Raw genomic sequence first — 13,210 nt, 5'->3', positions numbered from 1 at the left:
CACACACACACACACACACACACACACACACACACACACACTCCATAGGGTTTGTCTATGTTTGTCGTTTTCATGTTTTCTTGCCTCATACACACGATTTCCCTCGATTAAAGTGTTATTGAATTCAATTGTTTTGTGACGTTGGGATTTTCTCTGAATATTGATACTTGTGACTATCTGTAACCCTAGTTTGAAAGATATATTTCCTGGGTCATAAAAATATCATTGTTGTGCCTAGCATTGTTATAACAATATGTTTCCTTCTCCTCCTGAGCTTGAAACGATATAACACATTGATACTCAATAATCATTTTTGATGCTGCCATTCCAATATATTTTTATTTTACCTGCGTTTATCACTACTCTCCAAATGAAATTGCTCATACTGTAATTTCTGCTGTGCCGAGGTTACTAAGACACACATTGTCCTGTATGTGTGTGTGTGTGTGTGTGTGTGTGTGTGTGTGTGTGTGTGTGTGTGTGTGTGTGTGTGTGTGTGTGTGTGTGTGTGTGTGTGTGTGTGTGTGTGTGTGTGTGTGTGTGTGTGTGTGTGTGTGGGACATGATAAGGTGACGGAAATGAAAGAGGAAGCGAAGGGGGTGAGCTGTCCAGTAGGTGCCAGGAGCCTCCTGCTAATGAGGAGGGACCTGATTTGTCCCAAACGGATTTCAGATTGATCTTGACTGAGACTTGCAGTGTGTGAGTGTGTGTGTGTGTGTGTGTGTGTGGGGGGGGGGTGGTCCTGTTTTTTTTAATTATAACACGTTTCCTGATTATCTTTAAAAGTGAGTGGAGGAAGCGGTTCAATCCACATGAACGAGATTTACGCAAAACAACCTAGGCCTATCTAAAAAGCCTTACACGTTTTTCAGCTGTAGCCTTTACACAAATGGGACGCGGGCAAGCATTAGCAACCTTTCGTGTGGTTCCGGGTTGCTGTTTCAGAGAGCAACATCTCACAATTTCACTTTTACGCACGTAGACTCTCGCCATTTCTCCTAGTTTTTACGCGCCACCATTCAGTACTTTTACGCAATCATAAAAACGTTTCTTTGTGCTGTGTGTTTTTGTTGTGGTTCGAGGGTCCCAGGCCCCGCATCCATTCAGTCTTCAGCTCGCTGTTTGTCCCACAAAGCAGCTTTTACAATCGGGGGAAAGGGCAGGCATTCAGAGATCAAACCCATCCACTAATTTATAGTGTTTATAGTATTAACAGATTGTGGTGACAGTACAATGGCACAATGGGCTTTCAGTACTGACAGACGAACACAAGACTATCAGGCCGGAGAGCCCGAGCTGAGCTGGGCCAAACCTTGAATATGAGCGATAACCGGTTGCGGTCACTTTCTAACAATTTGGGGGATAATACTCCTGACACCGCTGCGCTCCAACGTCCCCTTCTCAAACACAATACGGCCTAATGAATATTCACCAAGCTTTAAATTATGGGTTTATGGAGGTAGAAGGGCAATTAAAAATCTGCAAAGAGGGAGAGAGAGGTTGTTAAAAAAGGGACAGAGAGAAAGAGACAGCAGGCATAGTTCAGCTATCGGCGGTGGCCGCTGCGCAACCGGGCCTACGTTAGAAAGGGTCGCATCTTTCTCTCTTTCTCTCTCTCTCTCTCTCTCTCTCTCTCTCTCTCTCTCCCTCTCTCTTTCGCTCTCTCTCTCACACATACACACACACACACACACACACACACACACACACACACACACACACACACACACACACCACCGCAAATAATCTCATCACGCCTCATAACTTTTCCACTATGCTGAGTCCCATCCTCCTCCTCCTCTCTCTCCTCACCTGAGCTTCTCATCCAGGGGTAGACCCGCAGCCCCTGGTCGTCCGGGCCGCTCTGCCTCCTGCAGGCCGCTTCAGGAGTGAGCCTGGCGGGCAGGGAGCAGAGCTGAGGCCGACCGGGGAACGGCTCCGTGGCGTATCCAGGCGCGCTGTGGTACGCCCCTCCCTTGCGCACCTCAACGGGGTGGAAAAGATGCGAGCCGGGCTGTGCACTCCCGTTGCTCCGGTTCAGTCCAGAAAGAGATAAACAGAACGACGAAGAAGAGGATGATGGTGAGGGGAATGAGAGAGGATAGGGAGAAGGCTGAACAGACAGCCCGCCGCCGGCTCTCTCACTGGACACTTGGAGATGATGTCCGCTGGACACGAGGGCGCACGGAGCAGCCTCGGCGGGGCCAGCGGAGGAAGTTGGAGAGTCTGTGTAGAGCAGAGCGGAGCAGCTCGCAGCGGCCGCTTGATATTTGGAAAACAGCGCGTTGGCGAAGTCGAGCGAACTCATAATTTGGCGCCGCGGTGATTTGTAGGCCCGGGTCGCTTTAATGTCGACTTTTTACGAGGCACCGTGAATTATTGGCCGGGTATTACTGTCTAGATTTACACCAAAAAAATATCACCCCACCCCGCTCTCCTCCTCCCCTCCCACTGCTGCCTCGCGGACCACGTGACCCATGGTCCACCATGTGACTTCAAGATGCCCAATGGCCGACGGGGGTTCCCTCCGGATCCAAAATTATAATGGAAGAGATCAACTGCATCGCACACACACATAAACGTACAGACTCACGCACACACAGAGCACTCAATATAATCTATATAATACAATCAATACGCAGCAGCTCGGAACATGTCCACTAATCACTGAGTGCACGGCTGAAGCTGCCAAACATCCAGCTCAAACTTAAATCTTCACTGTCCTGCTTGAGTTAAGTCGTGCGCAAAAGCGAAAAAACACCATTAGATTTGATATTGATTGGACTTAGAACGGTACGGCTCAAGGCATGCACGTGCGTAAAGTTGCCGGGGAGACTAAAAGAGGAGATGGATTTCCCCCGTTGTCCACGAACGTCCCCTCATCCCTATACGCATACACTCTGAGACCACACATGCAGAACAGAAGAGAGGCTCCCACACACAGCACAACACAACGGCCCGTTGTTCGCTCCCAGCGTACAGTGCCACCGGCCACTGCAGGCTGATTAATAGATGACGTGTAAACAACATTAAAGAAATAAGGGACGTTTATTGAAGCAGTCCAACGTGTCATTCTGAAAATCATTCCGCAATAACGCTCACAATGAAATACTGCAACTGCTGCCGCTACAAGAGGCTATGCATTCCAATTTAGCTCAACTAAAAAATCAAAACAAAGTTACCGGTTAATATGGCGTACTATCTATGGTCGTACCACTGTGAAATGGTTGTTGAAATATTATAGATATAAACAACGGGAAACAAACCCACAAACCTGAATTGGAAGCAAGTGAGCGTGTATGTGGGTTGTGGCAGAGAATAATCACATTCTAAATTCACACAAGAAAAAACCCATTTGATCTTTAGTTATGGTATAAGTGCATGTGGCGTTGCCCATTCGAGATGAATCACCTCCGCCTTTTGAGGTGACGTCTGATTCGTTCTGGTCTCTGGCTCTGGAAACTTACCTGGCCCGCAGGTGCTCCGCTTCCTGTTCCATGACGCTGAGTTTACTGCCGCACAGGGCTGAGTTCATCGGGGTCAAATCTCCGTGCTAAGTGTAGCCTAACGGAGCTCACCAGCTCACTTTTTCTTATAACTATTCCTTTAAACTAGGATTCTGGCCATGCTCATTTTCTTAATACATGTTTTTTTAATGTAGTTGACATTGAATACCTGTTTGTGTGGACTACTGTGGAAATATGCGCATGGCTTTCTCATTGAATCCATGACAATATATCACATGTTGTTTCCTCACCACCACATGTACCCAAATGGATTCAGTTTGGTTACAAAGGGTGCTGCCCAGGCTGTGGAGGCAGTTGTATCATACAGGATTATCTCACGTGGTCTTTAGTTGAAGATTTCTAACAGGAAGCCACTGGTAGCCACACAATGCATCTCCAGAGATGAGATGCATTGTGGGAAATGTTTGACCCATACTAAGGAATAACCGTCAGGATATATTGGCTTTACTGTCTTAACCTTGATCATTGATGATCATCAAATTTAAATGCAATAGCATGCATTATTGTAATCGGTTATTGTGCAGTTATCTCTTGAAAACTGGATTCAGGCCACCGTGCGTAAAAGAGTGAAAACAATCTCTGCTCAGTGATCAATGTAGATTGTTGTTCCCACCTCGTGGAGATAGCTTATATACAGTGCAGCCTCTCTCTCTCTCTCTCTCGCTCTGTCTGATTGACCCTCACACACTTTGATATTTGTTGGACAAAACTCAATCGAAGCTGTTTCCCAATGAATGTAATGGGAGCAGTATTTTGTGCCTTTATACCGGCGGGGATCGCCTGGATATACTTCTTTGTCAATACGCATGCTCAGTGCGTTTGATCTCCCCATATGGAAACAATCCGCGCTCAAGTCGTCATCGTGATGATGATGGAGGGCAGTGTAATGGTGAATATAAAGGGCCTGTAATAATGTAAGTGGAGGTGGAGGACCGGGCAATAAATAAAGCCATGTTTGGATAGGATGTGGGTAAGGGTTGCGCGCGCGCGTGTGTGTGTGTGTGTTGTTTCAAGAGGAGGTTTCCGAGTAGAGGCTTAAATGTTTGGCCTCGTGAACTGAACGGTTTTATCAGTCTGGGTGATGACAGTGGACACAGTAGAGAGAGAGAGGGACAGAAGGAGAAGGAAGGAGAGTGAAGAAGATATATAAAAAGGAGGAGAAAGGAAAGGGGAAAGCAATATTTCTATATCTTTTTTACCCACTGATCAGCTATCTTGATTATAACTCTATTATCGTGAGTTCACAGTTAACATCTTGGAATTAGGCCTACTTCTTAATTGATTAATGTTTAGTGTGGAGGGGAAAAATTAAACAGTGCAATAAAATCAACCAATTGACTCATAACAGAGATTCACATTAAATGCGGAACGCAGCAATTTTATTACATTTTTTCACTTTTTTATTTTATGAATGTTCTCTTTTTTTCAATCTGCACTGTGCGCATGCGTTTTACCCCAAAAGAGAAAAGGAAGACAACATAAACACCATCGATCAAAAAACGAACTAAAACGAAAAAACGACAATTAGAGAGTGTGTAAAAAAGAGACCCGACCTACTAAAACGGCATAAATAGGCAGTTTCATGTTGTTGGAAAAATGTCATTAATTGCTACGTCATCATCATCATCGTCATCATCATCAAATCATTGCCAGAACAACAACAACAACAACATATAAGTGAGAAGTACAGTAAAAAGTGCACCATCATCATTTTAACTTAAAAACTATACAGCTGCCAAAGATAAAATTGTTAATGATAAACTTCTAACAATATAGAAATGTTTCCACGATAATTGTTCCACAAGAAAGGAAGCTATCATTTTTCCTTCTTTTTTTCTTCTTTTTTTTTTTATTTGTTCGATTTAAACACTAGAGTCGACTAGGCCTATGTTTGTTTGAGTTGGATTGATCCACCCCTGCCCGCATCCATTGTATTTTTTTTTAAAGTTCGCTTTCTTGCTTTACTGCTGTCAGTTTCTTTTTCTTTTTTTTTATTAATTTTTGTTCCGGTCAGCAGACAGGGGCACGAGGCCCCTTTCAGTCCGTCCCGCTCTCCTGTCGCCATTTTGGAGACTCAAGTTCCTTTTTTCCATGGACTGGGTCGTGGAGATAGCGGGCAGTCCAATGGCCTCAGTATAGACAAAAACAGCAGCAGCCCACCCACCCTCAACCACCCTCGCCCCATCCTGTCCAACATTTACAGCCTCCTCACCCCCCCCCCCCCCCACCCCTCCTCTAACCACCCACATCCCAAACCCCTCTCCCCACTTGCTCTTTTTTTCTCTCCCTACATTTGCTTGTGGGTTTTCTCGCAGCAATCCTCATTGACGGATGCCTGTGAGCCCGCCGCGCCGACCACCGCCACCGCCACCGCGCCTCCTCCGCCTCCCTCTCCTCCGCCGCTCTCTGCGCCGCTTCCATTGGCGCCGCCGTCATGCACCTCCTTCTCCCGCCGCTCGCGCTCCACCGCCTCCTGCTCGCTCTTGCTGCTCGGGAACTTGTCCTTGTTGTTCTCCTTCTTCCACTTCATCCTGCGGTTCTGAAACCAGATCTTCACCTGCCGCTCCGTCAGCGCCAACGCGTGCGACACCTCGATGCGGCGTTTCCGCGTCAGGTAGGGGTTGAACAGGAACTCCTTCTCCAGCTCCAGGGTCTGGTAGCGGCTGTACGTCTGTCTGCCGCGCCTCCTGCCCGCAGCTGCAGGGAGAGAGGGGGACATTGTGAGAGGCCAAAATACAATCTGTATGTCATTCTTTAGGCCCCGATTGTCAACATCAATAAAAAGGCCCTTGACATATTTTTTAGAAGAGGCCTATAGGCTATTATTTAATCCCCATGATTACAATTTCTGATTATATAGTTAGGACTGTCTAAAATTCCTAAAATATTACCCTTACTAATCCCGAATACCCAGACGGTGTTGTGGCCTACCCCAAAAAGATGCTCAATTTACAATGACATCCAACCGACATTTCAAATCACAGTAAAACCCTCACATTAAAGCAGGAGAAACCAAAGCTCATATGGCATTTATTTTTTATTTATTTTTATGATGTGCAATTATCACATGTGTTGATTGATGACACTCCACAACAAGTGGTGGCACAGTTCTTCAAGGTCGCAGGAAACGGTCAAATGTAAAACGCGTTTCTAGGTAAGTGCTGGTAGCGCTGCGCTGGCCATGGTTTTAGAATATTTTACGATCATTTGAGTGATGTTTGTTACAATGTACTTTTGTTGAACCAAGTGCTCGCAGAGAATACCAATGCGCTCCTTGGTTCTTTGCTGGAGTTCACACGGTGTATGAATAGATGTTGAGTGGAGGCCTACTACCTACATGCATAGCCCACATAACAGAGAGATATCTCCTTCACTCAATGCGATTGTGTTGTTCTATCAGTAAGAATATAACATTTGAACACGGATTCCACATTGTATAGGTTAAATGCACTGTTGTAATATCGTGTGATACTCATGTGACATCCGTTTTCAGGGGTCTTGTGCTCTTTCTCTCTCTCGCGCACATTCACACACACACGCAGACACACACGCAGACACACACACACACACACACACACACACACACACACACACACACACACACACACACACACACACACAAACAAACACAATTCTCATATCAGGCTTATTAAACATCCAGAACCAGACAACGACAGAAACGCAAACCCTGCGCCCCGCACGGTATACAGCCAGCACTCATTATTAAAACAAAATGAAAAAACAAACTAATCTACTGAACACTTACTATTAACACTTGCTATTAAACCATCCTTAACGTATTACATTGTTTCTCAAAAGGGAAAGATATCCCCTTAAAGCAGGGATCAGTATACAGAGAATAGGCCTGAAGAGCTGCCGCCTCACGACGAACAAAGACATTTCATTAAAAAATGGTCGAAACAATATGACAAAGCAGTAGTTTATCATTTACCGGGCTGCCCCTTTCTTTATGTGTTTTTCGCAGATTTGAAAACAGAACCCGCCACACAGACGCAATATAAAAGTCATAAATACTTAAACGCACACAGAGTCAGATACTGTGTTGTTCACCCACACGTTAGAAGAGCTTGGGACCAAAAGACGCGTGACTTTTTTTTTCTCTTTTTTTCATTCCAATAAATAACCTTTGAGATAATAGCTTTCACCTGCATGTTATGAACCAAGAGTGGACGGACAGATTAAGCTCTCACATACACACTTATTGCATCCAACTGGGTGATACTGTAATTATGAAAGGCTTAAAAAGATCCCCATATTCTAACTATGCTTTACTGAAAAATGTCACACATTCTGAGTTATCATTAAAAGAGATGTATGCCTGCACGTGACAGTTCCCCCTTTTCCACACCGCGCTCCTAATAAACTACTAGTTATTTCAGCGTGGAGGGGGTGAATAAAAAGTGACACATTTCACCGTGAAAGCCCGGCAGTAAAGCCCCCCAAATAAAGATCATTTGTGTAAGTGATTATACTTCCATACAACTGGTTGTCTTCGCCTTTAATTATTGTTCCATAAAAAGGAGCGACGGAGAAAATGTGCCAGTGATCATAAAGCTGTGAAGTGCAAAACCCGCTACCTCTCAATTCAGATTTTGCATTATGACTCGCAACTTTTAGTGTTCATAAGAGCATTTTTGCTAAAGAAAAACTGCATAGAACCGGCCATAAGAAAATATATCCCACTATTTTTTTTCCATAAGCAGGATAGTCTCTACTATAACAAAGAACTATGACTCTCATTGGATTTCCACACACATGTATAGGGTCCGTCTATGGACACACAGCTGCTTTTTATAGTGAGACAGCCAGAAGAGGACGAAGACAAGGGAGTCTTTATGGAAATGCCGTGGACTTGTAAGCGGTGTAAATGTCTTGTATGTGTTATCAGTCACAGAGCATGGCGCCTTGATTCGGTGCTATAAGGGGCCGAAAGGAGGTTGGTGCCACATTCACTGCTGTCAGCATGCCGTAAAATAAGGGCAACTAGGAAACTATAGTTCCTGGATAAAATGACAGAACGAGCGCTCTGATCACGAACACGGCTCCGGCCTCGACTGAGTCTTACGCACGGAGACACGACCACGCTTTCATATACAACTAAGATGGATTCCCCCCAAAGTAGCTTTTGGGGGGAAAACATATTTAAAAAAAATGTGTATAGGGTTTTCTTTCCTTCTTCCTTGTCAAGCTCCAGGATCACACGCTGTTTGAAGCTGTGCGAAAATGCTAGCAGACCGTGAGCATTATGAAACATTTAGACGAACTTTTACATTATGGAACCTTTATACTAAGCCAATTAAATAAGCCCTAAACAAATGCGCGGCAGTTGGCAGTTGACATTTCGGAGGAGAGAGAAACGAGGTGGGCCACTCGACAACAGATGCCAATGAGAGCCGAGGAGGCATTACAAACACATTCATTCCCTCGGCATAATCACATTTCACTGTTTTTTATTATATTATTATTTTTCCAAAATCTTGCAGAGGAGAATCATTTATCAGGAGTTCCCAACCACAGCGATAAAAGTCGTAAAGATTTCTCACATAGACGAGCTTCAACTCGGATATTAAAGGGCTCGGCAGTGTGTGGAGACCTGTACTGAGAGCAGGGGGCTGGGGGGATTTTTACGCATACAAGATGTGGAGGAGGAGGAGGCGAGGCGATATTCCTCTTTAGAAGACAAATTATGAAATGTATACCCGCTCGTTAAAAGGGGGATTTCCGCGGTAAACTGGGAGGATAACCGCCCCCTCCCCCCCTCATCTCACCCACAAAAGACCGTCCGCCTTTTTTTTTTTGCAATTATAACTAATAAAGCCTCACGCTGCGCAACGGTATCCTACTATCCCTACCGAACCGTGCACGTGACGTGAGCGTCCATCACACGTCGGTTTCCCTGTTTTGACTCGACTGTCCGGAGCAGCCTGCGCGCAGTTTAAGCCCAAGTATGCCGCTTGAAAACTATTAATCACGGGACTAATCACTGTCATCGTCGGTAAAGAAACGCTAAAGCCCTTAAGTTCACCAAGACGCCTGAGAGTGGCCCTCATGTTTAAAGTGGGGAATGATTAAAAAAAATAAAATAAAAAATCTTTGGAAGTGTAACAGAAGTATAATGAAAATCTTTAAATGATGACAATTTACAGGCTACACACACACACACACACACACACACACACACACACACACACACACACACACACACACACATCTGGAAGGCAGTGAAGATGAAAGAGCGCAGGAGGAGAGTTCAGAGTCTAGTAAGACGTGCGTAAATGTTGAATTAGCTATTGTTAAGCAGGTGGTTGCAATGCAAATCTCTTAAGGATGAAGAGGAAGCAGCTCGAATTGAATACAGATCTTTCTCTATATATACTGTATAAACACATGAATAACTACATAAATTATTTTTCTATGTTGTGATCATAATCATGAAGCAACTAAAGTCTTGTACAGGCTATAACCCGTCTGCAGCCACTCTTTTAAAAAATAACATAAGCAATAAACTCTCTCTCTCTCTATCTCACTCTCTCTCTCTCAAACACACATACTTGCACAACGGCACAGCACAAGAAATATGGGCTCAAACAAAATAGGCTACTATACATGTCAGTCCATTCACCGCTCTCCCTCTCTCTAAGTCTATGTCGCTCTAACACAAAAAAAAAATCTCCTCTTGCATAATCAGTCTTTTTTGTGCTGTTGGTTTAAGCCATCATTTATAAGCCTGGCCCTTCCTATAATGCCAATAATTTCTGAAAATCACATCCCTTTAAGATTTATTATCGCATCGTGTTGAACCAATCGGGCCTGATCCATTTTCTCAGACTGTGTGAGTGTGTATCACGCACGCACGCACACGCACACACACACACACACACACACACACACACACACACACACACACACACACACACACACACACACACACACACACACACACACACACACACACACACACACACACACACACACAGAAAGCACAGAAAGCACAGAAATCCCATAAACAAAACAGACTGCTTGTAGGGTGATTTTGTGGTCTAACTCAAGAGGATCAGGCCAATATGCGAGTTTAGAGATCACACACGCTGAGATGGTGCTAAATCCCAGGGAACATTTTCACCTTTATCCTCTGTACTCACACACCTATACACATGCACCCTCCCCTGCTTTAACCCTTAGGCGAACCGGCCACTGTGTAGCCAAATAATCCCTGAGACCACAGGCAAAGGCAGTAAAAAGCGGAAAAAAGGGCCGTAAAAGTTTAACCCGGGTCAAAGCTACATGTCTAAAATGTGTCTGTGTGGCTGGAGACAACAACTCTCCCCCATCTGCTCTGAGCAGGACTTTCTTCACAGGTTTTTGGAGGGGTGGTTTTCATGAAGAGCTCTCCGAGCCTCAGTGCTCTGTCCCCGGCCCCCCCTTTGCCATCCCTCGCCTGCTTTCCTTTTCTCTCTCGCTCTGAGCTCCTACCCCGGCTCTTCTCGGCCATTCTCTCAGTATATGGCCGGGGCAATTAAACCCTAAAGTCATTCACAAGTTTTGGTGCTGCCAATAAAACCATAAACGTGCTTTTGTCTCCCGCTTTGAACGCAGGAAGCTCTAATTGCGCCGCTTAAATTAGCTGTTTTTTAAACCCACTTTAGCAACTTTCTTTTCCACTCTTTCCTTCTCCCCGTGTGTCTACGCGTTCTGTGCTCGCCCTCCTGGAGGAGTAGCAGCTCTGCTCCTAACATGGACACTCACATTCGGGAGGAATAAGAGGAAGTACTCGGCACGGTTTGAACATAGCAGAATATTAGAACACCAAAAGCAGGGTTTTCTCCCTGCGGTCTCTCGGTTCGCTCACCTTGTGGCCTCATCCAGGGAAAGAGCTGCGTGGGTGACGGGCTCTGGTCGGCTCCCTCCGCATCCTCGCCGCTCAGCCCCGGCGCGCCTCCCAGCTTACAGTCGCTGTACTGGACCAGGTCCGCGTCCTGGGCCCCAAACAGCGTCTGCCGCTGTAGAGCGTCGTATCCGTAGAAGTTGCCCGGCTCGCCGTGGCATGTGACCGCGCAGGGGCTCTGCTGGTACGGGTTGCTGGGCAGCGTGGAGGCGCCGTGGTGGTAGAAGTCCTGGATCTGCGGTGCGTGCTGGAAGGTGGTGCCGGAGCCCGGGCCGTACACCACGGTAGGCCGGCTACCGGTCAAGTCCTGCGCGAAACCGCACTCGTAGTAGTTCGGACGTAACGAGTCCCCGCTTTTATATTTGGAGAAGAGCGAGTTGACGAAATATGAGCTCATCTTTTGCTGCTGATGTTTATTGTTGTTTCAGTTTGTGTTCGGCTCGGCAGAGTCAGAGTGGGGACCGGAGGAGGCGACCAGCGGCTCGCTATTGTGTTTTCTGTTTTGTCTGTCGTGCGGCTCGAGGCAGAGAAACACCGACACACACACACACAGACACGGAGGGGAGGGAGACGGGAGAGAGAGGCGAGTCTGCCGCCGGTGTCGGTCACCGTTGTTGTGGTGTTTCCCCTCGCGGCCACAACAGACTGAGCGGTGTGCGTAACGGCAGCGGCAGCCAGCCAGAGCGGGAACACACACAAACAACTACACAACAAAAACAACAACAACAATCACACCGAATCCATAAAAGCTCCAACGAGGAGGAAGAAGAAGAAGAAGAAAAAGAAGAGGAAGGAGAAAAAGAGGGAGAAGTAAAGGAGGAAGGGCTCGTGCGCATCACAATTCCGGTGTTAGCGCTGTAAGCGGGAGCCCTGTCGCGCTCTCAAACGGGTTTTCCGTGATTTACTCGTCTGCAAATGAGTTGTTTCATATTTTCTCTCTCCCTCTCTTTTTCTTTCTCTCTCTCTCCCTCTCTCTCTAGCTCTCTATCTTTCTCTCTCTATCTTTCTCTCTCTCTCCTCCTGGCTATGGTGTGTGTATGTGTGTGTGTGTGTGTCGGTTTCAGGGATAATTTGCATCTATTATCAACTCTTCATCCCATTGGCTTTACCACGCACAGACAAACATGCACGAGCCTGTCTCTCTCAACACACACACACACACACACACACACACACACACACACACACACACACACACACACACACACACACACACACACACACACACACACACACACACACACACACACACATACGGTCTATTTATTACACTTTTTTTAATTTTTTTTCTTCTTTTGCGCCTTACCCGCACGCGCATGTAAGCCATATGATAGGCTACTGGCCCGGGTACGCGCACATGGTATAATAATGCAAAGCGAGTGAGAAAATGAAGAAAGAGAATAAGGAGAAGAGGAGAGAAGAGGAGGGGGCTGGGGGGTGAAAGAAAATAGGTGCATCATCAAGCATCCCCCCCCCCACACACACACACACACACACACACCAACTAGACTACTCTTCCAACCAATCAACAAAAAGAAGAGGACTATTGCCTAGCATCGTTGAGAGTATCTCCATCATTAATTGCTCTTTCTCATACCCCCCTTAAAGGAGAGAGCGTGGGGAATGAGGCCCCGAAAATGTCAGGGAGCTTGGGCGAGCGAGGTTAACACAGACTGGGGAGAGAGAGAGCGAGTGGAGGGGAAGCGCTTCCTAATTGGTATTGGTTTTAACAAGTACTAGCCTATAAATGTAATTGAGGTTTTAAAGACAGTTGTCG

General features: G+C 46.0%; 2 protein-coding genes across 2 annotated transcripts in view; both read right to left on the bottom strand.

Annotated features, from left to right (window-relative positions):
- Positions 1–2,308, bottom strand: part of LOC307263000 (homeobox protein Hox-B7-like) — a gene marked incomplete at both ends in the record, with an annotated part of 7,240 nt that extends 4,932 nt beyond the window's left edge. Inside the window, one exon of the mRNA XM_080044019.1 lies at positions 1,813–2,308. Within this exon, the coding sequence (XP_079900145.1) occupies positions 1,813–2,308 (496 nt within the window). The remainder of the gene's footprint in view (positions 1–1,812) is intronic.
- A 3,506-nt stretch (positions 2,309–5,814) lies between these two features.
- hoxb8a (homeobox B8a) lies at positions 5,815–11,830 on the bottom strand (the record flags this gene model as incomplete). Its single annotated transcript, XM_080044183.1, has 2 exons — positions 5,815–6,224; positions 11,398–11,830. 2 exons carry the CDS (start codon positions 11,828–11,830, stop codon positions 5,815–5,817), a joined length of 843 nt encoding a protein of 280 aa, XP_079900309.1.
- Between the last annotated feature and the right edge of the window lie 1,380 nt (positions 11,831–13,210).

This window comes from Ammodytes marinus (assembly GCF_949987685.1).
Source record: "Ammodytes marinus genome assembly, chromosome: 16".
Lineage (NCBI taxonomy): Eukaryota > Metazoa > Chordata > Actinopteri > Uranoscopiformes > Ammodytidae > Ammodytes > Ammodytes marinus.
Note: the sequence above shows the minus strand (reverse complement) of the source record. Positions and strands in the feature narration are given on the sequence as shown.